The sequence below is a fragment of the Rhipicephalus microplus genome, chromosome 2 (assembly GCF_043290135.1).
Source record: "Rhipicephalus microplus isolate Deutch F79 chromosome 2, USDA_Rmic, whole genome shotgun sequence".
In the NCBI taxonomy this organism is placed as follows: Eukaryota; Metazoa; Arthropoda; class Arachnida; order Ixodida; family Ixodidae; genus Rhipicephalus; species Rhipicephalus microplus.
In genome coordinates this window covers 21,761,374-21,787,708 of record NC_134701.1, presented here as the reverse complement: position 1 = coordinate 21,787,708, position 26,335 = coordinate 21,761,374, and the positions used below count along the sequence as shown (strand labels likewise).

The following is a 26,335-nucleotide window of genomic DNA, read 5'->3' as shown; positions in this document are numbered from 1 at the left end:
AGCGCCGCGGAGCTGACAATTTTGCCAGCCCATGCTACAGCAGCGCCGCCTTGAGTACCGGATTTTGTCCACGTGCGCCGCTTCACGCGATGCATGGCGAGAGAGGGTGTCTGAACACACTACCCCATATTCTTGTACACTATAGTGGAATGTCCTCCATGGCTCACGGACATCTGCATGACTGGTCGGCATCATCTACGCTTGAATATGGTTTACTTAGTTTCCGGGGGCTTTGTTCTCGGGTGATTAAATACGCAGAAATCACTTTTGGTGGTTCGGGAAATGTCGCCGCCGTCGTTTGACACGCGAGATTGTTAGCCGTCATAGTGATGAAATATTCTAACTTCTGCAACCGGCGACGTGCCGCTTCTAAAAAGGATGGGAGACGCGCCCAGAAGTTCTACAAGTGGGGAACAATGTAGTTGAAAGAACATTATCCCAGCAACTCCCTCTTGTCCTGAAAGAATCACACTCCTCGTTCATTTGTCACAATGCGACGGACATCGCAGCCAAGCTACAGTGTTCTAGAAGGTTTGTATTGGCAAGAGCGAAGCGGGCACCCGTGGGAGCCGCTGTGATAAAAAAAGCTGCTGGCCGCATGCGGCGCAGCTTTTACTGTGGCTTAGAAAAGCTCCTGTGGCTTACTTTACTGTGGCTTAGAAAACCTCCGGAGCCAGCAGATGTTTACCAATCGTAAAGGTAAGTCAAAAAGTTTTAAATGCACTTCTCGTGTGTCCCTCCAGGCTTAAGTGCACCTGAGCTGCACCTTGAAGTCATGGCCTCAATGAGCCTTCTCATTCTTTCCACAAAGCTGACGGTCACCGGTGCGCTCCCACGCTTTTCTTCGATGGTTGCTGTGTACGAGAAAAGGCCTCTGAGGACTTCGTCACTGTAAAACCGCACTGCATAATTTACCCTCATTTCATCAAAGCCATTGGGATGCACGACCGATATGCTAATATTGTCACGTGCTTGCTCAAGAACGATGATGGCAGTTGTGCATGTGCCATGAAGGACTACGAAATGAACGAAGTAGAAGAACTCGCTTGCGCGTCCTAATTAAAAAGATCGACCTGCTTCTGCTGTCTCAATCTCTACGGCAAAACCTCTGTTTTGACGTCGTGACACTGGTGGAGGTGCTGGAGCCTACAACCGGATGCACGACAGTCTCGCTCGTACCCGTTCACCTCGTACAGAGACCCAGCCCCTCGTCACGACTCCGGTGCACCGATTCAGTGGGCGCCTACTAGGCCTAAGTCCGGAGTCCGCACGTGTTCCGCCTCTAACCAGCATAGCAGCTCCTACCACGTCCACGGCTACCCTTCCATCGCAGACCACTCTTCCCTCGCAGGTGACTCTTGAACATCCTCGCGTTCCTGAAGTTTTCCATGGGGAAGAGTACGAGGATGTCGAGGACTGGCTCGAACAGTTCGAATGGGTCGCTGTATCTAACCACTGGAACAAACAGCACAAACTTGGCCGTGCATATTTCGCCCTGGAAGATAGCGCTCGCACGTGGTACGAGAAACACGGGGCTACTTTCCAATCTTGGGAAGATTTTCGTCGAAAGCTCCTCGAAACATTTTTGAACACGGACCGACGGGACCGCGCACAGCAACTGATTGAGGCTCGTGCACAAAAACCCAAAGAAACAGCCGCCATGTACGCAGAGGGTATGAACCGTCTGTTTCGACGAGCTGACCCTGACATGTCCGAGGCGAAGAAGGTGCGTCACCTAATGCAGGGTGTCAAAGAACCAGTGTTTGCGGGCCTCGTACGAAATGCACCTACAACAGTAGATGAATTCATAAGAGAGGCGACTGTTATCGAGCGCGCACTGCGACAACAATACCGACACTTTGACCGCCTGCCGAACCACACGGCCGTAAGTGCTGCAGCTCAGAACACTGCCGTGTGTGAAAGTTCCCTGCGACAAATGATTACGGAAATACTGCGTGAGGAACTTCGGGCCCCTGCGTCCCTCCTACCCAACCGCCCGTCGCATCTGTTGCCGAAATCGTCCGCCAGAAGTTGAGGCATGCCGTTACACCACCGGCGCCATGTCGTGAGCTACATCCAGCGAGCTACGCTGATGTGGTCCGTCGTCCTCCACCGTCATTTGTGGCGACACCCTTCCAGCCATGACCCACGGCCGTACCTTGGTGGCAACGGGATTCCATGAGACAACCACCAGTTCGCCGAACGGACTTGTGGCGCATGGCCGACCGTCGACCTATTTGCTTCCGCTGCGGAGAACCAGGTTACATTGTTCGCTATTGCCGTCATAGCGACTCCGGCTTCGGGAACTTTTCTCGTCCCGCTTCTTTCCGCTCTGAAGACCGTCGTGCCCACGATGCCGATCAACTGTCGACTGGCCAAGCAACTACACCGCGTCGCTGGCGATCTCCATCTCCTGCGCGTCACCGTGACTTTCCTCAGAGCTACGCGGACGTCACCAGAGGCTGTTCGCCTAGCCCGCGCCAGAGAAACTAACTGCTGCGACCTCCAGGGGCAAGGTTGCCAATTGTCAAGACACCAAAAAGTTCCCCCTATTATCGCAAGAAGATATGACGACAACCACGACGAATACGACGACGAATACGACGACGAATACGACGACGAATTTTAATGCCGGTGAAGTTGTACGTGCTGATCTTGGCGTTTTCATTGACGGACATCACGTTACAGTACTGGTCGACACTGGCGCCGACTTCTCAATCATGCGACAAGAACTCGCCGACCACCTTAGAAAGGTCAAGACACCGTGAACAGGGCCACACATAAGGAGTGCTGGTGGTCAGCTGATGATTCCCACGGGTAAATGCACCGCTCGACTTCGCATTGGGGATTCTAGCTTCGTGGCCACTTTCGTCCTGTTGCCAGACTGCTGTAAAAAGATAATTTTGGGCATGGATTTTCTTCGAGATCATGGCGTTGTTATCAACATCCCTCAACGTATGGTGACGTTTTGCGCACATCCACATGTCGACGACAGCAGCGACGAACTACGCGGCAGTTTGCGAATAGCCGACGATGTGACGCTCCCACCGAGATCTTGCTGCCTTGTGTCTGTGTCCAGTGGGTGGCCTTCCTATAAGGATGTAATAGTGGAGCACATAGTCACTCTTTTGCTCACGCAAGGCATTTTCATCGCGAGAAGCATCCTAACGCTTACTGGTGGACAGGCAGAAATGCTCCTCACAAACTTCAGCAACGAGCGCCGTCAAATCCAGAAGGGTATCGCAATTGCCTACTTCGACGATATAGACCAAGCCGGGAAATGCTGTGCTTTGCAACCAGATGACGCGACAGTCCCTGCCTAGACAACTTTGTCGGTAGACATCTGCTCCACGCTACTGCCCTCTGATAGGAAGCGCCTGCTTGGACTTATACACCAATTCGAAGACTGCTTTTCGCGTACGTCAAAGGTCCAGCGGACACGATTGACCAAGCACCGCATCATTACTGAAGACAACACGCGACCGATTTGGCAGAACCCCTACCGTGTGGCTCTGAAAGAACGCGAGAAGATTCAGAAGCAAGTAAAGATGCTCGTGGATGACGTCATACAACCTTCGAAAAGTCATTGGGCATCCCCCGTGGTTTTCGTCAAGAAAAAAGACCGCAGCTTGCGTTTCTGCATTGATTATCGCAAGTTGAACCAAGTCACGAAGAAAGACGTCTATCCACTGCCTCGCATAGACGATTCACTCGATCGGCTGCGTCATGCGCGCTATTTCTCTTCAATGGACCTCCGAAGTGGCTACTGGCAGATAGAAGTCGACGAGATAGATCGTGAAAAAACGGCCTTTGTGACGCCTGATGGCCTTTACGAATTTACGGTGTTTCCTTTTGGGTTCTGCTCAGCGCCAGCCACTTTTCAGCTACTCATGAACACCGTACTATCAGGCCTGAAGTGGCAAACATGCTTAGTCTATCTGGACGATGTTGTATTCTCAGCATCATTCGAGGAACATCTCCGCCGTCTATCTACCGTACTCCATGCCATACGCTGAGCCGGCCTGACTTTAAAACAAGAAAAATGTCATTTTGGTTTCAACGAACTCAGCTTCCTAGGCCACGTCGTCAGTCACGAGGGTGTTCGACCTGACCCGGTCAAAATAAACGCCGTAGCGCAATTTCCTGCACCCCGTGACGAAAACGCTGTGAGACGCTTCTTAGGGTTGTGCGCCTATTACCGGCGATTCATTCGAGGACTTTTCGTCTATTGCGGCGCCATTGACACGACTCACACGTGAGGACGTTCCCTTCTTTTGGGGTGAACAGAAGCAAATGGCATTCAATGAACTACGACAACGCTTGCAAACACCTCCAGTCCTTGCGCACTTCGACCAGGACGCCCCTACAGTACTTCACACTGACGCCAGCAATGTAGGTCTAGGTGCCGTTATAGCGCAGTAGCAAGACGGCTGTGAAAAAGTATAGCGTACGCCAGCAGAACTCTCTCTCGCACGGAGGAGAACTACTCGACCACCAAAAAGGAGTGTCTCGCCGTGGTGGTGGCAGTCATCAAATTTCGTCCGTATTTGTGCGGCCGCTCCTTCAAGGTTGTTAGCGACGATCACTCTTTGTGCTGGCTCACCAACCTTAAAGATCCATCTGGTCGTTTGGCACGCTGGAGCCTAAGACTTCAAGAGTTTGACATGACCATCGTCTACAAATCTGGGAAGAGGCACACCGACGCCGACTGTCTCTCATGGTCGCCAGGGAAAACTGCCGCTCCTGATGACAAAAACATCGACGCGGCCTTCTTGGGAGTTGTCAACACGGCCACTATTGCACGAGAGCAGCGCAGTGACCCTGAGCTGTTACCACTCATTGAATATTTAGAAGGATGACGTAAAGACGTGCCACGGTTATTTGCTAGAGAACTGCCATCTTTTTGCTTGCGAAACGATGTTCTCTATAAGAAAAACTTCTCACCAACCGGTAACCTGCACTTGCTCGTCGTGCCTGCCTCGCTTCGAAAAGAAAAATATGGAAGCGTGCCATGATGAAGCAACTTCTGTTCATCTAGGCTACACCCGAACATTGTGCCGACTAAGATGCAAGTACTACTGGCCAAAGTTACCTGCTGCTGTTAACCATCACGTGCGAAGTTGCACCGACTGCCAATGACGCAAAACACCTCCCAGCAAGCCAGCCGGTCTTTTACATCCAGTCGAAGCACCAGAAAAGCCGTTCACCCAGATTGGCATGGATTTCCTGGGTCCCTTTCCAACTTCCACAACAGGGAACACATAGATTATTGTGGTCACTGATAGCCTGTTTCGTTAGGCGGAGACTAAAGCTATGCAGCGTGGCACAGAAGCAGAAGCCGCTCAGTTTTTCATCGAAAACATCGTCCTTCGGCATGGCGCTCCGACAACAGTGATCTTAGACAGAGGACCTGCCTTTACCGCAGAGCTCTTGGAGTCGGTTCTCAGACTCAGCGGTACAGCTCACCGGAGAACAACTGCATACCATCCGCAGACAAACGGACTGACGGAGCGCCTCAATAGGCCCCTCACAGACATGATCAGCATGTGCGTTGACACGAAACATAAAAACTGGGATCAAATATTGCCGTACGTGACCTTTGCTTATAACACCACTCGACAAGAAACCACTGGAATGACACCGTTCAGTCTGATCTATGGTCGCGAAGTCACGACAACATTGGACGCCATGTTGCCGCATGAGTGTAACGACATCCATGTAGACGCCGAAGAATTCACTCAGCGTGCCGAAGAAGCCAGACAGCTCGCGAGCGTGCGCATCTGTCATCAGCAGGATCAAGATGCACAACGCTACGACACCCGACACAAGTTTGTTAGCTTCTCACCAGGCAACAAAGTGTGGGTCTGGATTCCGATACGTCGACGTGGACTGTCTTAGAAACTGCTAAGACGGTACTTTGGTCCATACAGCGTCACGCGACGCTTGAACGACGTGAACTACGAAGTCGTTCCCGACACTAATTGTAGTTCTAAGCGCCAAAAGCATTTGCCCGAAGTCGTGCACGTCGTGCGTATGAAACCGTATTTATTGAGTCAATTAGCTCCCGGTTACCGTTTTCATACGACCACTTCATACGCCTGGTAGAGCACCCAAGTTGCGCTCGACAAGAACGATGCTTCTTTCGGACGATACTTCTTTCGGAGGGAGGCAAATGTCACGTGCTTGCTCAAGAAAGACGATGGCAGTTGTGCATGTGCCACGAAGGACTACGAAATGGACGAATAAGAACTCGCTTAGGCGTTCTAAATAAAAAGATAGACCTGCTTCCGGTGTCTCAATCTCTACGGCAAGACCTCTGTTTTGACGTCATGACAATATGAGGCATGGCTTTGAGAGTCGTGTCATGCTGTTCTTCAAGCTTCCGGGCACAGTCAATAGCGTCAACACTGACATGGCCTTGTGGCAGTTTCACGCCCGTTAGAACAAAAGTGTTCCTCACACGATTAGGAAGGTGTGAAAAATCCGAGATGAAGTGCAGAGAATGTTCTGGGTCTGTAGGGTGCTGCCTCCTATAGACTGTGTTTCCTTTCCTGTCGTGTATGCCGAATGACTGCCACATGCTTCTGTGGCGAAACGGGTCGGCGCCGCTTCTGCGCCTGCGCGTCACGGCGATGCCTCTAAACACGGGCGCCGGCGATAAGAACACTCTCGCCCGAAAGATGCAAGAAAACTGTGTTTGTGCCCCGATTCAGCGGCAGTCGTTGTAGAACCGTGAGTGCGGAAACATTCAAATTATGTCATCCCACATCTGGTGACCCGGAAAACGAACGTACCGCACCGCCATGGCTGACAAGGAAACCCTTGCTGCCCTTCAACAACAAGTACAACAAATGCAACAACAACTTCAGGCTCAGCAGCAAGTTATCCAGAACCATGAGCAGCAGCTCCGGGGATAGCAGCAGCGCAATGAAAATGAAGCACTCTCGTCTGACGACCGTGCACCACCCCACTTGGATCACGCCCCCCAAAACTACGCTCCAGTGGTCCCTGCCACCTCGGGCGCCTCCATACTGCGGCCGCCACCAGCACGGACGTTTGTCGCGTCGCCGTCAAACTTCCGCCGTGTTGGGCAGAGGCGCTTGACGTGTGGTTCGCTCAAGTCGAGGCGCAGTTCTCCATGGCACGCATCACCCAGGACCGGACGTGCTATGACTACGTCGTCGACCATCAAGACTCTCGCTATGCGACTGAGGTTCGCGATATACTTGCGAATCCCCCGGCTGATGACCGTCACGTACAACAGAAGAGGGCACTGATCCGCCGGCTTTCACCTTCACAAGACGAGAAGGTGCGTCACCTACTCTAGCACGAAGAACTCGGTGACCGCAAGCCATCGCAGCTCCTGCGTTACATGCGTGCCCTCTTGGGCAGCACCCCGGTCGACGACTACCTCCACCGTATCATCTGGCTTCAGCGTCTACTCTTACATGCGCAGTCCACCCTCCAGGTACCGCCGAGTCTGTGCTGGACCAGCTCTCTCACATCGCTTATTAAGTCGTGTAGATTTCGTTGCCAGCATCGCTTCTCACCGTTGACACCCGACAGCACAACAGCGAGCTGGCGTGCCGTGTCGACGAAACCACTCGTCAGCTGGACTCAATTCAAAGGCACCTGGATCAAAGCCAGAAGGTGCGTCCACAAAAACGCTCCCAAAGCCAAGACAACAACGCTGTTTCATCGCACGGAAATGATAACGGCCCCTGCTACTACCATCGCCGCTTCGGGGACAAAGCCCAGAAATGTCAACCACCTTGCTCAGCTGGACCTCAGGGAAACTTCAACGGCAGCCTGTAGAGACGGCCACGAGCTGCCAGCTTAGAGGCTGACGCATATTCGTCACCGACGTCACAAAGCGGCGGTTGCTCGTCGACTGTGGCTCAGACATCTGTTGCTTACCCCGAACCTTCCTGCGTGACAAGCGTCCTTGCACGTCCTTTGAGCTCAGCGCGGCGAACCATTCGACCGTCAAAACCTACGACTCGCTGCCTCTTAATATCAACTTCAAAAACCTGTGTCGAGATTTTTCATGGAATTTCGTCATCACCGACGTCGCAGAGCCGATAATCGGGTCCGACTTCTTGGCGTACTACAATCTTCTACCTGACTGCCGACAAGACCAACTTATCGACGCTACAACAGGCCTCTTCACGCCGGGCCAACGTGCGACCACCCAACAGCCTAACGTCAAGGCACTCACCATTGAGAACCAGTCGCCATACCAAGACAGCCTCGCAGAATTTCCCGACCTGATTCGACCTAGCCGGCGTCCGCGAGAGGTGCGCCACTCAACCGTGCACTACATGCGTACTACTCCCGCCCCCCGGGCTCATACCGCGTCCGTCAGCTAGCCCCGGACCACCTACGAATCGCACAGGGCGAATTTGAAGCCATGATCCACGATGGTACTGCCCGCCACTCATAGGGACCTTACGCCTCACCGCTTCATCTGGTGCCAAAGAAGACAAATGGCTGGCACCCCTGCGGAGATTATCGCGCCCTCAACGCCCGCACCGTCCCCGAAAGGTACTCCGTCCGTCATATACAGGACTTTGCACACCGCTTAGACGGCAGCACTATCTTCTCAGTGGTGGAACTCGTATAGGCCTGCACACAAATTCCTGTGAACCCAGATGACGCCCCAAAGACCGCAACTATCACGCCTTTCGGTCTATTCGAATTTCCTTTCATGAGTTTTGGTCTCCGCAACGCGGGGCAAACCTTTCAACACTTCATAGACGAAGTCGTCCACGGCCTGGACTTCTGTTTCGTCTCGACATCTCGACGACATCTTGATCTTCTGCCGGAACGAAATGGAACATCGCCAACACCTTCGTCAACTGTTCCGGCGCCTCGGCGAACATGGCTTACTCTTAAACGTTCAGAAGAGCACGCTCGGCGCCCCCGTAGTCACGTTTCTTGGCCATGAAATCTCTTCAGAAGGAACTAGACCCTTGCATGACTGCATCTTGGCCCTGCGAAATTACGCGCTGCCTGCCACAGCGAAGGACCTCCGCTGTTTCCTGGGTATGTTCAATTTTTACAGGCGTTTCGTGCCTAAAGCGGCCACATATCAGGCCCCTCTCTATGATGCGCTGGCCGGCCAACGCAACCCTCCCGTCACTTGGACCCCAGCCTTAATGCAAGCGTTCGAAGATTGCAAAACTGCTCTCTGCAACGCTATGCTGCTCTCCCATCCCAAGCCAGAGGCGCCCCTGGGTCTTTTCACAGACGCCTCTAGCACCGCTGTCAGAGCCTCTCTCATGCAGCGTGTGGACAACAACTGGCGCCCCTTGGCGTTGTCCTCGAATAAACTCTCTTCCCCGAAGCCGCCCCCACCTTCCGCCAGCATCGGCGATGCAACCTCGCCCCCTGTGGAGACGACCTTGCCAGCCTACTACAGAGAGCTCCTTGCCATCTACGAAGCAGTCCAACACTTTCGCCACATCCTCGAGGCACAGCGCTGCACCATATCATCATCATCATCAGCCTGACTACGTCCACTGCAGGACAAAGGCCTCTCCCATGTTCCGCCAGTTAACCCGGTCCTGTGCTTGCTGCAGCCAATTTATACCCGCAAACTTCTTAATCTCATCTGCCCACCTAACCTTCTGTCTCCCCCTAACCCGCTTCCCTTCTCTGGGAATCCAGTCAGTTACCCTTAATGACCAGCGGTTATCCTGTCTACGCGCTACATGCCCTGCCCATGTCCATTTCTTCATCTTGATTTCAGCTATGATATCCTTAACCCCCGTTTGTTCCCTAATCCACTCTGCTCTCTTCTTGTCTCTTAAGGTTACACCTACCATTTTTCTTTCCATTGCTCGCTGCGTCGTCCTCAATTTAAGCTGAACCCTCTTTGTAAGTCTCCAGGTTTCTGCTCCGTAGCTAAGTACCGGCAAGATACAGCTGTTATATACCTTCCTCTTGAGAGATAGTGGCAATCTACCTGTCATAATTTGAGAGTGCTTGCCGAATGTGCTCCACCCCATTCTTATTCTTCTAGTTACTTCAATCTCGTGGTTCGGCTCTGCGGTTATTACCTGCCCTAAGTAGACATAGTCTTTTACAACTTCAAGTGCACTATTACCTATCTCAAAGCGCTGCTCCTTGCCGAGGTTGTTGTACATTACTTTCGTTTTCTGCAGATTAATTTTAAGACCCACCTTTTTGCCCTCCTTGTCTAACTCCGTAATCATGAGTTGCAATTCGTCCCCCGAGTTACTCAGCAATGCAATGTCATCGGCGAAGCGCAGGTTACTAAGGTATTCTCCATTGACTCTTATCCCTAACTGCTCCCATTCTAGGCTTCTGAAAACCTCCTGTAAGCACGCGGTAAATAGCATTGGGGAAATTGTGCCTTACACCCTTCTTGATTGGTATTCTGTTGCTTTCTTTATGAAGCACTATGGTAGCAGTTGATCCCCTGTAGATTTCTTCCAGAATGTTTATATATACTTCATCTACGCCCTGATTCCGCAGTGTTTGCATGACAGCTGATATTTCTACTGAATCAAACGCCTTTTCGTAATCTATGAAGGCTATGAAGGCTGCACCATATACACCGACCATAAACCTATCACTTACGCCTTCTCCCAACGCCGCGAAAAACTTTCACCAGTCCAGCAGAACCAGCTGTCCTTCATCGCTCAATTCACCACAGATATCCGCCACATCAGCGGAAAGGAAAACGTGATCGCCGACGCACTCTCTCGCGTCTCGGCTGTCAAGCTACCAACCGTTACAACCGACGCTCTCGCCGAAGCTCTGAAAACGGACACCGAACTCCAACAGCTCCTCGAGAATGGGTCTTCCCTTCAACTTCAAAAAGTTACCATCCCTGGGTCAACGAACGCTCTCTACTGTGACACATCAACAGGACGAGTGAGACCATACGTCCCTTCTTTGCACCGCAAAAGCCTCTTCAACCAGTTACACAACCTAAGCCATCCCGGTATCCGAGCTTCTACACGCCTCGTGACTGACCGGTACGCGTGGCCCTCAATGCAACGGGACTGCCGCACCTGAGCACGCACATGCATTCATTGTCAGCGCGCCAAAATCACCCGGCACGTCACGCCGTCACTCGGAGAATTCCCCGCCCCGACGGAACGGTTCCAGCACGTCCATATCGGCATGGTTGGCCCCCTCCCACCAGCCGGCCCTTACCGCTATTGCCTCACCGCCATCGATCGTTACACTCGTTGGCCCGAGGTGCGGCCGCTCGTAAAAATCACCACAGAAGACGTCGCATCAGCCTTCTTGTCTGGCTGGGTTTCACGGTTCGGCACTCCTCGTCGAGTGACCACCGATCAAGGAAGGCAATTCGAATCTCAACTCTTCAGGCTCCTCGGGCTCTTTACCGGGTTCGAGCGTTCACGGACAACTAGCTACCACCCTTGTGCCAATGGGATGATTTAACGGTTTTACCGGCAGTTAAAGGCAGCCATCATGTGTCACCCTCACTCAACCTGGCTCGAAGCTCTCCCCGCCGTCGCTCTTGGTCTGCACGCAACTTTCAAGCCAGATATTCAAGCCACGCCCACGGAACTTGTCTTCGGGGAGCCGCTTCGCCTACCTGGAAACTCCTCTCCGCTCCGACCTCTGATGTAACCAGCTCGGACCCTGCAGACTTCGTCGCTCGACTCTGTTGCACAATGGGCGCGCGGCGCCCCTCACCAGCGGCTCGTCACACCAAGCCGACCCCATTCGTGTGCGAGGACCTGGCAACATGCTCGCATGCCTTCCTCCGCGACGACACCGTACACGCACTCTTCCAGCCGCCTTACTTCGGACCTTATAAAGCCATCTGTCGCGACGACAAAACATTCATCTTGAAAATCAGCGGAAAGAATGTACGGGTTTCCATCGAACGCCTAAAGCCATCATACATTCTTTCCCAGGAGCCTACCAAACCCCGCACGCCTCCCGTAATTCGCCCACAACAGCCCGAAACGCCTAGGCTCGCACCCTACACCACCCGCTTTGGACGCCAGGTGCGGGTCCCCAGAAGTCTTCAATCCTGGTGACTCCAGTCTGCGTGGGGGGTGGTGTGGCGAAACGGGTCGGCGCCGCTTCTGAGCCTGTGCGTCGCGGCGATGCCTCAAAACACGGGCGCGGGCGATAAAAACACTCTCGCCCGAAAGAAGCAAGAAAACTGTGTGTGCCCCGATTGAGGGGCAGTCGTTGTAGAACCTTCAGTGCGGAAACATAAAATTATGTTATCCCACACTTCTGATCCCCGCAGCTCCGTCAGTGGTGATAAAGACTACGTGCAGACCGGCGTTTTCGCATATGACTACTGCTTCGAGAATTATTTTGCCTAACGTCTCAGTCTTCACATTGCTGCGAGATGCGAACACTCCAATAATCTGGTGCCACGTGCCTGTAAAAAACACGAACAATACTACAAGGCCATGGTCACATGCTACGGAGCGCTCACTCTCTGGTGTGAGCTTCCCAAGGTCCACAAACCTTTTGATAGTGCCATCGGGTCCCAAGCTCAAGTGTTCGGATAGCTTAATCTCATAAATTAACAACCCACCATGGCGCTGGAACAAGTCTATAGATTTTGTTTTTTCCGCCACAGCAGCAAACACTTTTTTCCTCAGGCCGAACCCACTCCTTTAACGCTTGAGATATCGACGTAGTGATTGATGTTCGAGAAGGCAACGCTATGATGTCGTTTTTGCGTATGTGCTCATAAAGGCGTGGGCTTTTTATGGAGATAATCAGGCGGTCTAGAGCCCATTTACTTTCATACTTCATTCCTTTTGTGGATTTTCTTTTAGCCGCTGCAAAGCACGCTTTGACTTGTTGCTGTTGCTTAATGGGTAGGGCCTTCACCGCTTCTTCAAATTCTGAAGAGACATTCTGTGCATTCTTTTCTTTCATTTGTTTGATGAGTGATTTAGCCTGCAGGACACTCAGGCGACTCCCTTTCGCTTGCGCTGTTCGGAGCTTAAGCCTGTATGAAAGTTTATGGGACTGGGCCACATTTTTGCCTCTTCTTCGCCTGTAGCACTCTCGATTCTGGAGCAGTCTTCGGAAGTGCTTGCATTGTGGGTAGGATTTTTCTGGCGTTGGAGCGACCCCACGGCAAGATGGGCTGAAGGTTCTGTCATCAAAAGTCTTCTCCTTGTACTTTAAATTTACTCCTAATTCACCAGTTTTACCAAACCCTCTGCATGATATCATGGATTGGACGTCGTGAAGCAACTCTTCTGCCATTTTGATGTCGGTAATGTCAAGGGTCTTTATTTGTGTGGCTAGCACAAAAGCTGTCGCGTGAAGTTTGTTTTAGTTTGATGTCATTAGCACATACTTGTCAAAAGTCAACTTGTCACCATCTCTATTTCCGATGGAGGCGGAAATGTCGAGGCCCGTGTGCTCAGATTTGGGTGCACGTTAAAGAACCCCAGGTGGTCAAAATTTCCGGAGCCCTCCACTACGGCGTCTCTCATAATCATATGGTGGTTTTGGGACGTTAAACCCCACAAATCAATCAAAATACCATCTAGTGGGCCCACTGTAAACACCGTGGCGTTGTCGGTTCCAGCAAGGAGATGTCGAGCCCAGTAAGCGCTGGGAAGACCACACTTGCGGACGTCGGGAATTGCAGGCACATTCGAAACAGGTACTTGGGGACTGTCGCTTTCTGTGCTGTACGAGCCAGCTGTCTCCTCGCAAGCAGACGTGCTTGATTCCTGACGTCGAATTTTCGATGGCAGGCCGCAAGTGAATGTTCTTGACATGCTTTTTTTCAGCACTTTCTTCGAAAAAGACGCATGAACATTTGGGATTATGGTTGGCACTGCGTCAGATTTCAGCACTAGTTTCCCTCGGGGAATCAGAACACATTTGCTGTTTATCACGTGCGTGTAAAACGCTCAATAAACTGCTCGTCGAAGTGAAGCTCACAGAGCGCCGACTTTGCGTCCAACGACTTGTCGGCGCGGGGTACGGCTCGTCGCTAGGCTTCGAAGAGGGCAGGGTCTATGGGAACAGAGAAGAGAAAAGCACGCTGACCTTGCTCCCTCGTTGACACATAGCCGCTCGTGCAGCCAGGAGCGATGCAGTGGCGTTGCCTCGCTTTCGTAGTGCTGGAGTTCATCCTAAGCTCGGCACTCACACTGTCGTGTAAGCAACTGAATACATTTTCCCAACAGCGAGACAACAACGCGGGAAACTGCACACGCCCAGACACACTTATAGAGGCGAACCGGCGAGCTCAGAGGCGAGCCGACGAGAGAACGCGGAGCATGCGCTTCGTCCGCATCACTATGCCGACAGCAGCGCCGTGGTGGCCGTCGCGGAGGCGCTTGAAAAGGAGGATCGCGCGCGCTCGGCGAAAATGCGGGTGCTGGTGTCACCTCTCAATTCTGGGCACCATAGCCAAGCGTCGCTTCTTGCGGGCACCTATGTTGAATACTCTCAAACCAGTCTGCTGCCAGCGGGCGCAGGCGAACGCCGAATCTGCTGTCGAGGGTAATCCGGCTGTTTTCTCCTGGGACACCGTCCGTCGTGTGAGTGCGTCTGCAGGTGGATCATCCGCGGATTAGCCGTCCGCGTCCACGACCAATCCGGATTCGGTCCGTCGTCTGAACGCGCCATTAGACATGACCAGCGCAGTCGGTTCACCTCGCCGGCTCGCCAAACAAGCCATCATGCAGGAAATGCCGGTAGGGATATCAGCTCACCGAACGTCGAAGTTGCCACATTTCTTATCACTTTGTTGCTTCCCGCCACTTGATGCTCGTTCCGAGAGAAAAGCACGGGTGTTTCCAGACGGGGAAAATCAGCCCGGGTATGCTTCTCATGGCCAGAATGGCGCCCACAGAGAAGAGTCACAACAGACCACCCCCTCGCCAGATGTGTCACGGAGGACAGCAGTCATCGCTGCGGCACGAAGGGTTGACGAAATTCTCCACAGTTCAGTACCAGGAACTAGCCTTGATTGATGAATTGCCTGGTTATTTGCCGAAAGCGGCGGCAGTGTCTCTGAAACTCGACCACATACACAAGGAAGCACCCCCCCCCCCCAAACAAACCAAGCCAAAAGAGAGATGGCAAACCAGTTTTCATTACTAGCTTTACACGAAAAGCCCACACTTAAAACTCTCAAGACTCCTTTGTGCTGAGAAACCAAACGTGCTCCTTTACTCATTAACACAATAGGTTGAACGAAGAAAACTAAAATATCAATTTCGAAACATCAAGAACACACCTAGATAGCTTAGCAGGAGTGGCTTAGCGCATAAGCGTTTTTATTTGATTTGTACTTCCTATATTTAATGTCAAAATGGTATTGCTGAAAAATCAAGCTCCACCTCAAAAGGCAACTGTCCTTGAATGTCGGGGTTTGCATCAGGTAAGGGACAATGGTCGGTCTTATTGTAAATTTAGCACCTCCAGGATAATACTGACGAGATAAACGCGAGCTCAGACGAGCCCGGCCGAAATGGGGAAGTTAGCTCCGAGGAAACAGGAGGCGAGTGCATCCTTCCCCGTCTATATTGTTGGGACTCCGGGTCCTGCCGGTCTCGTTTTCGGTAGCTGGCCCCACAGCAGGATCCATCGTCCGACAATTCAGTGAGAAGAAGCGCCCGAACGAACGACAGAGATTTATTTACATGTTGAGAAGTGATCAACTGATCCAAAGAGAGAAGAGAGAGAGATACAAAACGTCTTCGGCATTTTATAGCACCGCGTTGCCAACACTGGGCGCAATGTCCGCATCGTCAGCCAATACGGTGGCCCCGGCACCTCGGCCACGAGGGAGGGGAAATACAGCTCACAACACATGGAGGGGCACAACCTAACACGATGCCCAAATATGGTCACGACGCCCTAAAAATGCCCAAACATGGTCATGAACCCACAGCAGATTCCGGAATTCTCCCGGCGAGAGGGAGGAGCCTGAATGGGGAGGTGGGGTTCGACGACACAGTCGGTCAAGAACCGGTTCTCCCCGCAACTCCTCTTGCTTGGTTCCCTAGCGCTCAACCAGTGCGTTGACCTTTGTTTTCGCTTGGCTGCAAGGCCGTCTCAGGTGCAGGCTATCCCGGGAATGCGTCGACGATCTCCCAGAGGGGTTCGCAAACCTTCGGAGAATCCCAACGCTGGGGCCCGTCTAACAGTCTCTCGCGCGGGGGGTAAAGATCTCGATGGGCTGAGGTTTGCAGCCTCTGTCCGGAGAGATCAGCGCCGGCAGTCGGTTTGGTGACGACCGTCTTTGATGAAGTAGAGGGTACCATCTGCTTCATTGTGGGCTCAAAAGACATCACATACGCACATGAAAACACAACTACTCAGCCGGTGAGCGCCGGACAATTCCGCCAAACTCCACCAGGCAATTTTCCCCTTTAAATGATATTAAAGGAAATACACAATTTATTCAAAATGTTACTCATACGTTAAAGTGACACAAAACAACAACACTGGAAGCACACCGAACCTGAAACCCTGGATAGCCGTGTCTTCAACGTTTTCAAACAAGTACACCTAAAAGAGCAAAAAAAAAAAACAATCACTAGCCCTTGTCTAGGTCAAGAAAAAAAAATGCCAGAGTTCTCGAGACATCCTTTCGCGTCAGGGGCATCGACTTAAGCCATCAGCGTTGCCATGGAGTACACCCTTTTTGTAGCGTATTTCAAACGCATATTGTTGCAAAACGAGGCTCCAACGCAGCAGGCGGCGTTCTTAGAGGACATAGTCTGTAGCCAGGTGAGAGGACAATGGTCCACTTCCACAATGAACTTGCTTCCGGCAATATAACAAGCCAGTTTCTTGACGGCCCAAACCAAGCACGCACATTCCTTTTCGCTAGCGCTGTAAACCTGCTCGCGAAGGGTGAGTTTCCGGCTAACATAGAGGACGGGATGCTCTTCATCTCCCTCATCCCTTTGACTAAGAACTGCCCCCATGCCTCTATCACTAGCGTCGCATTGGACTATGAAAGGCCTCGAGTAGTTCGGTGAACTAAGCAAAGGTTGGCTCGACAAGGCCGCTTCCAAACACGGAAAGCCTTTTCTTTCTCCTCATCCCAGTCGACCATTTGGGGCTCGGTCTTGCGCAACGCGTCAGTAAGAGTGCTGGCAATGTCGGAATATCTAGGAATGTACTTACGATAGTAACCAGCTATTCCAAGAAAAGCCCGAATATCGGTTTTCGTTCGGGGCTGGGGAAAGTCTCGGATAGCTGCCACTTTCATTTCAGAGGGACGGCGATGCTCTCGACCAATAACATGCCCGAGATAGAGTACCTCTGCTTGTGCTAGCTGACACTTGGGCGTCTTTACCGTTAAACTTGCTTCGCGTAGGCGTGTCAGTACTGCTCTTAAATGCGCCAAGTGTTCTGGCCAGGACGATGAAAACCCGGCGACGTCATCCAAGTAAAGCAATGCGAAGTCCTCTTGATCCCGCAAAACCTTATCCATTAAGTTTGAAAAACAGTAAGGCGCGTTCTTTAGGCCGAAACTCAACACTTTAGGGCGGAATGTCCCCAATGGTGAAATAAATGCAGCATACTGGCTCGCCCTCTCGGTGAGCGGCACCTGCCAGTAACCTCTCACTAGGTCTAGCGTTGAGATAAATTCCGCGCTGCTTACCTTCTCGACGCGTTCCTCAATGTGGGGAATTGGGTATGTCTGATCCCTGGTGATGAGGTTTAACTTACGATAGTCTATGGAAGGACGCGGATCTTTGCCGGGTACCTCCACAAGAATTAACGGGGAAGTGTAATCACTTTCACACGGCTCAATCACGCCCAATTCCAGCATCCGGTTAACCTCTGCTTTTATTAGCTCAAGCCGGCGAGGTGACACCCAATACGTCTTAGATCTTACCGGTTCCGACGAGGTAAGCTTTATGTCATGAGTGAGGACGGATGTCCGGCCTGGCTCGCTTACAAATCTGTCCTGAAACTCGGTCAAAAGACCACGCAATTCCTGCTTCTGCTTCATTGTCAGCTGTGGCTTTGATACTAAATCCTCAACTCTTTTCTCGATCGGGACTTCGTCCGATTCGGGAGCTAATTCAGGAATTTCTGCCGGTACCTCTTCCGGAACATTTAAAGTCATGTTCACGATGGCTTCCCTCTCTTTATAGGGCTCGAGTAAGTTGCTATGATATACCTGGTGTACCTTACGACTTCCTGGTAATTTTACCACATAGTTGGTGTCAGACAATTTTCGAGTAATCTCGGCCGGGCCGACCCATTGCACTTCAAGCCTATTCTTTTGGGAGGGCTTCAACAACATGACCCTGTCTCCTACAGCAAAGTGTCGCGCTTTAGCTGTTCGATTCAGGTAAAGCTTAGCCTTCTGCTGTGCTTTGGTCATCGCAGACTCGGTCAGTTCTTGGGCTTTTGTTAGACGATCCAACAAGTTGAGGGTATATTCCACTACTACAGGATCATCACCCTGACCTTCCCACGACTCTCTCAGCATACCAAGAGGAGATCTCAGTCTGCGGCCGTAAACAAGTTCCGCTGGCGTAAACCCTGTTGTCTCATAAGGTACAGTTTTTAGTGCAAACATCGTTGCAGGTAAGCACATTTCCCAGTCAGTTTTTCGTTCAAAACATAAGGCTCTTAACACTCGCTTCATCATGGAGTGAAGCTTCTCTATCGAGTTCGACTGTGGATGGTAGACTGAACTATGCAATAATTTCACGCCACACCGCTCTAGAAAGGCTGTCGTTAAGGCACTCGTGAAAATGGTGCCCTGGTCTGATTCTATCTCGGCAGGAAAGCCTACCCGGGCAAACACGGACAAAACTGCGTTCACTACTTCCACGGAACTTAGCTCTTTTAGCGGGACCGCCTCTGGAAATTTAGTAGCTGCGCAGAATAAGGTCAGGATGTGACGGTAGCCTGAAGTTGTCTTGGGCAAAGGACCTACCTGTCAATTACCGACCTACGAAAGGGCTCCGTGATTACGGGTACCAGCTTCATTGGAAATTTCGCCTTACCTCCCGGCTTACCCACTCACTGACACACATCGCAAGATTTTACAAACCTCTCTACATCTTTAAAGCATCCAGGTCAGTAGTATTCATGTAAAAGACGATTTTTCGTCTTCTTTACGCCTAAGTGGCCTGACCATGATCCTCCATGCACCAAACTAAGCAAATCCTGAGGATACGCCTGAGGTACGACTACCTGGTCAAACTCTACTCCTCGCCTATCTAGATATTTTCGATAGAGTATGCCACTCCTCTTTTGGAATCTCACACTTCGTTTGGCGATTCCCTCTTTCGAACTGTCTTGGAATTGCTTAAGCGTCGGGTCACCCTTTTGTTCGGTTATTAATGAAGCGGGGCTCACCTGCAGCAGCCGACTGAAATTATCCGAAGTGGGAATGACACACAACTTTTTTGTAGTTCCTAGTACCTGGAATGTGTCACCCTCTGTGCTATCCTCTGTACTACCAGGGATCGGCTTGGGAGCAACGGCATTTTCTATTTGCTCGATCAACGAGGCGTAATGGACCCCTTCCAATTCGGGAGGAGGTTCATCGTCGCCTTTAGGAATGGTTGCCTCCGCGACTATGGCTTCTGCAGCCTGTTCTCGCACAAGTCGATTTGTTACCGTGGTGTCCAACTCGCAACCAGGCCCGTTGTCAATTTGAGGCGTGTTTGCCTCAGTGAATGTAGCTCTCGCAGCCAGCGCACATGCCTTCGATCTAGTCAGTGCCTGCACTATGCCTTCTCCCAACGTAAGATTTTTCTTCTTCAGCATTTGATCTGACTTATTTGAAAATAAGTAAGGATACTGAGGGGGTAGATATGGCGATACCGCGGCTTCCGTTTCCAACGTACCAAAGGAGCCTTTAAGGACAACTTTAGCTACGGGAAGGCACTGACTGTTTGCTTCTACAGCTTGTCTAATCCAGGCACAGTCTCCTGAATACTGTCCGGACTGAACAAAGGACGCATGAACTACGTCCATAGTGGCTGCGGAGTCTCTAAGAACCCGACACTGCTTGCCGTTCACGGTAAGGTCGTACATATAGGGCTCTAACAACTTCATGTTCTCGCCGGCTTCATTTATAGATAAAAAGGCCACCTTTTCTTTCGGGCAATGTATCGCGAAGTGCCCTGTTTCGTGGCAATTGAAACAAGCCGCCGGTTTTTTCACCTCACATTGCCTTTCGCTTGCCTCTGCCGACGCCCCGTGGTTAGATGCCTTGTTTTCCTCACCCTTTTGTGCGAGACTTGTCGGTTGTTTTCTAAACGGCGCCTTATTCGGTCGTAGGAATTTTTCCCTTTTAGGCTCGCTGCTTGCCCCGAGGGCGCAGCGCGTAACGAATTCTTCAGCGAGCTCTGCGGCTTTTGTTACGGTGTTCACGTCTGGTCTATCGTGCACCCAGAACCTCACCTTTTCTGGTAACCTTTAATAGAATTGTTCCAGACCGATACACTCGAGCACCTTGCCATGATTCCCATACGCCTTTGCCTCTTTGAGCCACTCCCCCATGTTGGCCATTAACTCGTAAGCAAACTCCGGGTATGAATCACTGTTCTCTTTTACGGCGTTGCGAAATTTTTTTTCTTAAACCTTCCGCTGACAGCCTGTATTTCTTGAGAAGGCTCGAGTTTACCTCACTGTACTCGTCAGCCTCCTCTTTCGTCCGGCGCACGATTACTTCAGATGCCTCCCCCGGAAGTAGGGACAACAAGCGTTGGGGCCATGTCTCCTGGTCAAAACCTTGCCTTTCGCAAGTTCTCTGAAAGTTGACGAGGAACAGCCCAATGTCCTCCCCTAGCTTGTGCGATCTCATTAGGTCCGTCATTTTGAACCTGACCCGCTCTGCGGTACCGGATGCCTCGCTGCCTCCTGCTCTACTATTATGGCTAATCTCTAGCTCGAGGCGCTTCATTTCAAGCTCGTGCTTTCGTATCTTATCTGCCTCGGCTTCTGTCGCTTTCCTTTCGGCCTCCGCCGCCTTTCCTTCGGCCTCGGCCGCCTTTCTTTTGGCCTCGGCCGCCTTTCTTTCGGCCTCTGCCGCTTGCCTCTCCTGAATCTCCTCGACACATTCTGACAGCTCGTCATCCTCCGCCCCCAATGCGAAAATTGCCTTTATCAGCTCTGGCTTTCTTTGAGAGTCCGACACCTCCAGATTCAACTCCCTTGCAAGTAGCAACAACATGAACTTTCGCAGGGGTTTCAGATTCATGGCTGCCTCCAGTACCGCTGTCTCTGCTCCACAAAGATTCCTGTCCTGCAACTAATTAACCTTGATGGCAACGACAGCTCTAGATTCCTGCCTTGCCTCAAGTTTTCCGTTAACTTAGTCTACAAATAAAGCTTCAAAAAGCTCTTACACGGAATCCTGCCCTGTCACTGTTAACCTTGACGCCACTGACAAAAAGAGCTTAACCAAGCTATCACACAGTTTCTGCCTGACGCAAGTTACCTGTTAACCCAATGACCAAGACAGCCCCTCTCTACCAGCTTTAACTTAACACATAGAGTAAATGCCTGGTGAAATTCAACAGAGGAAGCCGGCACTCACGCAGTTCGCAGTCATGTCTCCGGCGTCGTGCCTCTCAGAAGTGCCGTTCGATTCCCTCTGGAAGTCGATGAGCTCGTGTCATCCTTCTCCTATCGTCCCGTTGTCGGACTTCGGGCTAACTCCGTCCAGTGGTCGCTTTAGGGGTTATCGGCATCCCACCGCTGCCACCAGTTGGTGGGTCTCCGGGTCCTGCCGGTCTCGTTTTCGGTAGCTGGTCCCGTAGCAGGATCCATCGTCCGACGATTCAGTGAGAAGAAGCGCCCGAACGAACTACAGAGATTTATTTACATGTTGAGAAGTGATCAACTGATCCAAAGAGAGAAGAGAGAGAGAGGTACAAAACGTCTTCGGCATTTTATAGCGCCGCGATGCCAACACTGGGCGCATTGTCCGCATCGTCAGCCAATACGGTGGCCCCAGCACCTCGGCCATGAGGGAGGGGAAATACACCTCACAACACATGAAGGGGCACAACCTAACACGATGCCCAAATATGGTCACGACGCCCTAAAAATGCCCAAACATGGTCATGAACGCACAGCAGATTCCGGAATTTTCCCGGCGAGAGGGAGGAGCCTGAATGGGGAGGTGGGGGTCGATGACACAGTCGGTCATGAACCGGTTCTCCCCGCAACTTCTCTTGCTTGGTTCCCTAGCGCACAACCAGTGCGTTGACCTTTGTTTTCGCTTGGCTGCAAGGCCGTCTCAGGTGCAGGCTATCCCGGGAATGCGTTGACGATATTCCAGAGGGGTTCGCAAACCTTCGAAGAATCCCAACGCTGGCGCCAGTCGTAACAATATATACATTCACATACGTGAATGACGGTGGCGGTGGCTGTGGCGGCGACAGATAAAACCAGTTGAGACCGTCCGTATATTTGCTATTGCAAAAAAGTACATAGTGCCTTTCAGTGACATTTCAGCTGTCACTGAACAGGGACGGTGACATATATATTCAGATAGCCTACTTTTGCAACAATCACACTATTAAAAAACATTGTTTATAACGTACTCTGAACGCATCATGAAACTTCACTGCTGTTTTCGTTGTAAGTTCAACAATCACCAAACAGAACCATCCCATTAAAGTGTCAGCCCCTCCTTCTGGACACAATAAAGCTTGAGTAGCAAACTTTCAATAGGTGTCGGCAATGGGCTCAATGATATTTCATTGGGCCGACAATTACTCTCCAGTATAATATGCCAATATTGACCAATAGTATCGTCATAAGTTCTCTGTAAAGTGTTTCTAAGCATAGCTCCCTCTTCCATTATATCCAAACATAAAGAAAATATTTTTCAGCTACCTTGCCTCCTACTCTTGAGGAGGCAAGGTAGCTGGCAAGGTACCAACGCTACTCGAGCGATTTTGCTTGTGTGGCGTTGTACACAACACTTTCGCGGGAAATCATGGGAGTGATACACTGTGGAAAGAAGTTGACCCCATATCTGCATGTTAATTTGCAAATTTCGCCGAAAGACGATAGTTTTGCACGTTGAGAGGGTGAAAAAAACATTTCTTTCATGTTCTGCGCCAAAAAATCGGTGAGTGGTATTCTGGAGGCCCTGCATTAGAGTGCCTCGAGCTTGCAGCGGAGGCGAACGAATGCATCAAGTCACGTCACACGTGAAAAATGAGCGCTATCTGGCAGTTTTCTTGGAGAACGAAGCGCGCAGCTCTCGCGCCCGTCTCATAGGTGATAAGGTGTAGAACGCAAGGCGACGGGTAGGTGCCACCAGCGTGTCAGCTTAGCAAAGCGTTCGAAACACTCGCCTTTTCGTGCAGGCGTTGCATGGTCGGCGCAGCGTGCTGAACGGTAAGGTCTTATGAATTACTTATGTATGCCTTTTCTAGTAAAAGACGCACATACAGAATATATGAGTATTGTTATGGTGCCTCAGATATGCGCAATAATTGCTTTTTAATTGACAATCGCACAATTATGAACGCTGAAGCTTGAGCAACTTTGGTGAGTGCTGCGGATGGGGTCGGCCGTTTGGGGGTATCGACAGACAGACAGACAGACAGACAGACAGACAGACAGACAGACAGACCAAAATTTTTGCGTCGAAGGTCCCTAAGAAAGACAATCGTCTTTAAAACTCTGCCCTCAGATTTCACAGCGGCCGGGTACACGAAACCTGTGCCGCTCGTCGGGGAGGCGAGCTCGCTGACGCTGCCGCTGGTGCTGCAGTACCTCACTCCGGGGTTTGTGTCCGCCATGGGACTGGGTGCCGTCTCGGCAGCGGTCATGTCCTCGTCGGACTCTTCCATTCTTAGCGCCGCGTCCATGTTCGCCTGGAATATCTACAGGCTTACCTTCCGACAGCAGGTGAGACTCGCCAAATAGAATTACTAAGGCCTGATTACGAGAGATATTCTGCACATCACAAGCATTGTTCTAGTCGGTTTTATCTAAACCAGCCAGTGATTTACCTCGGCCGCATATGTCTGGTTAGCACACACACGCGGCCGAGGTAGAGGCAACATGACAAGCGCTATTCAATTGGTCAAAATTTATATATAACCGACTAGTTTATTACTATAACCAAAAAGCTCAATGGAAGTTATTTAGGCAAGCTACTAGACATGTACATTGCATATCTTGACTCTTAGTCGAGCTTAAAACGGGGCTGAAGGTGTTTCTGCAGAAGGAGTAGTTGGGCGCACATCCTTGGCTACCAAGAGACAAGAAGTCCGTACATCGGATCACGGGAGGCCGCTCTGTGGAGTACAGAATAAAAGGGATGAACAAGGCAACGATTCAGTTTTAGGACGCGATAATTCAAAAAAGCTCCAGCGATATAGGCTCGTTTTGGGTATTAGTCTGGGTATTTTACCCAATTAAAATTTTTTGAGTTATTCTACTCTGTGAAGGAGGGTGACGGAAGCTCTGTGGCTCCTAAGTTGAACTGATTGATTTATATGTTGAATGTAACGTCCCAAAACCACCGTATAACTATGAAAGACGCCATAGTGGAGGGCTCCGGAGATTTCAACCACCTAGGGCTTTATAACTTCCACCCAATTATGAGCACACGGCCGACAGCATTTCCACCTCCAACAAAAATGCAGTCGTGATTTGATCCTGCGACCTGTGGGTTAGAACCCGAGCACCTTAGCCACCACGGCGGGGCGTATGGCCAGAAGTGACGCTGAACTTTAGAAGCCGCAAAATATTCATGAAAGGCAAAGGTAAAAACAACCCCTCAGACGGTAGCTCCTTTACGGTTTTGCATTTGAGCATTGAGCATATTTTTGCAATGTTATCCGATTCGACGCCATTTTTAGTGGACCAGTGATGAGCGTTGGCGTTTCCCTGATTTGCGTGTTGAAGCTTCTTCCAGTCGTAAATTTTTTAATCTTTAGTGGACCATCGGTGGCTAATGGTACTTGTATAACTTCAGTGATGCATACATGTGCTAAGGGTTTTCTCAACCGCACTTGGGTTTCATGCATGTTTCGCCCACACGTGTCTGCAGCCAAAGATAAATTTTATTTATTTATTTATTTATTCATCAGATACTGCCGGCTGCCTTTTGGGAGCCATGGCAGGAGTGGGTACATCACATTGCATCGTTTCAGTCAGCAGCCAAAATAAAAAAAAGAAAGAAAAACAGAACAAATGCACATATGTCTAATGATAACAACACATGCAGCCGAATGTGAACTCAAGACGTGAACATAAAAAACAAGTCCAACAGCGTTTGCAGTAATACACTGAGGTATGACACTGGAGCAATAACACATACAGGATCGAGTGATTGAACACCCGAAAGACGCATATAACATTTCAGAACATGAGTGAAATGGCCAACGAACCAAATAAGCATGTGAAACGAAAGACAGCTTACGTCAACAGTAGAATACCGCGAAATAAATGGTTACCCGCAAACATTTCAAGCTGTAAAAGAGAAAGAACCAAAAGAACTGCGCATAACACCACAGATAATCTTTCACGGAATTTGTGAACGCATGAACTGATGATAGGCCGACTATGTCACATGGAAGCTCGTTCCATTCCGCTATCGTTCGAGGAAAAAACGAAAATTGATACACCTTCGTCTTAATTCGTGGCCTTACAATCGTCTTACTGTGCTTTCATCTTGTTGGCCTTGCGCTGTTATACTGCATGTAATCAGTGAAGCCCATTCTAATGTTACCATTTACAATATTGTAAAGCATTTGCAGTCGATGCAGTTTCCTGCGTGATTCTAGCGTTGGAAGTTCGCTTAAATATCTGAGGTTAGTAATGGACACGTGCCTGCCATAAGAGTTGAAGATGAATCTTAGCGCTTTTTTTTTAACGCGTTCAATGCAATCGATGTCACATTTGGTGTGCGGGTCCCAAACTACGTCCGCATATTCTAATAGCGGTCTAACTAAAGTCGTGTAGGCCACAAGCTTAGTTTTAGGAGTGCAATGCATCATGCGATTTCTCAACATGTAAAGTTTTCTCAAAGCCTTGGAAACAATGAATTGCACATGACCACTCCAGCTTAGCGTAGAACTGATATGCAAACCCAAGTATTTAAATTGGTCTACTGAAGCTAATAGAACATTATTGATGCTATAGGTGCAAACCAGCGGCTCCTTCTTGCGTGTAACACTCATCTGAACACACTTGGAAACGTTTAGGCGCATATGCCATTTTGAGCACCAGTTGCTAACAGCTGCTAAGAAGTTGTTTAGTATTTGTTGATCTTTCACTGACTGAATGTGCATGTATGCAACGCAGCCGTCTGTAACTAAACGGCAACATACTGGTGATGTAATCTGCAAATCATTAATATAGATTA

At 50.6% G+C, this 26,335-nt stretch overlaps 1 protein-coding gene across 1 annotated transcript in view; it reads left to right on the top strand.

Moving 5' to 3' along the window:
• The window catches only part of LOC119169931 (high-affinity choline transporter 1), a 192,944-nt gene that overhangs the window by 142,950 nt on the left and 23,659 nt on the right, over positions 1–26,335 (top strand). Inside the window, exon 7 of the mRNA XM_037420928.2 lies at positions 23,660–23,868. Within this exon, the coding sequence (XP_037276825.2) occupies positions 23,660–23,868 (209 nt within the window). The remainder of the gene's footprint in view (positions 1–23,659; positions 23,869–26,335) is intronic.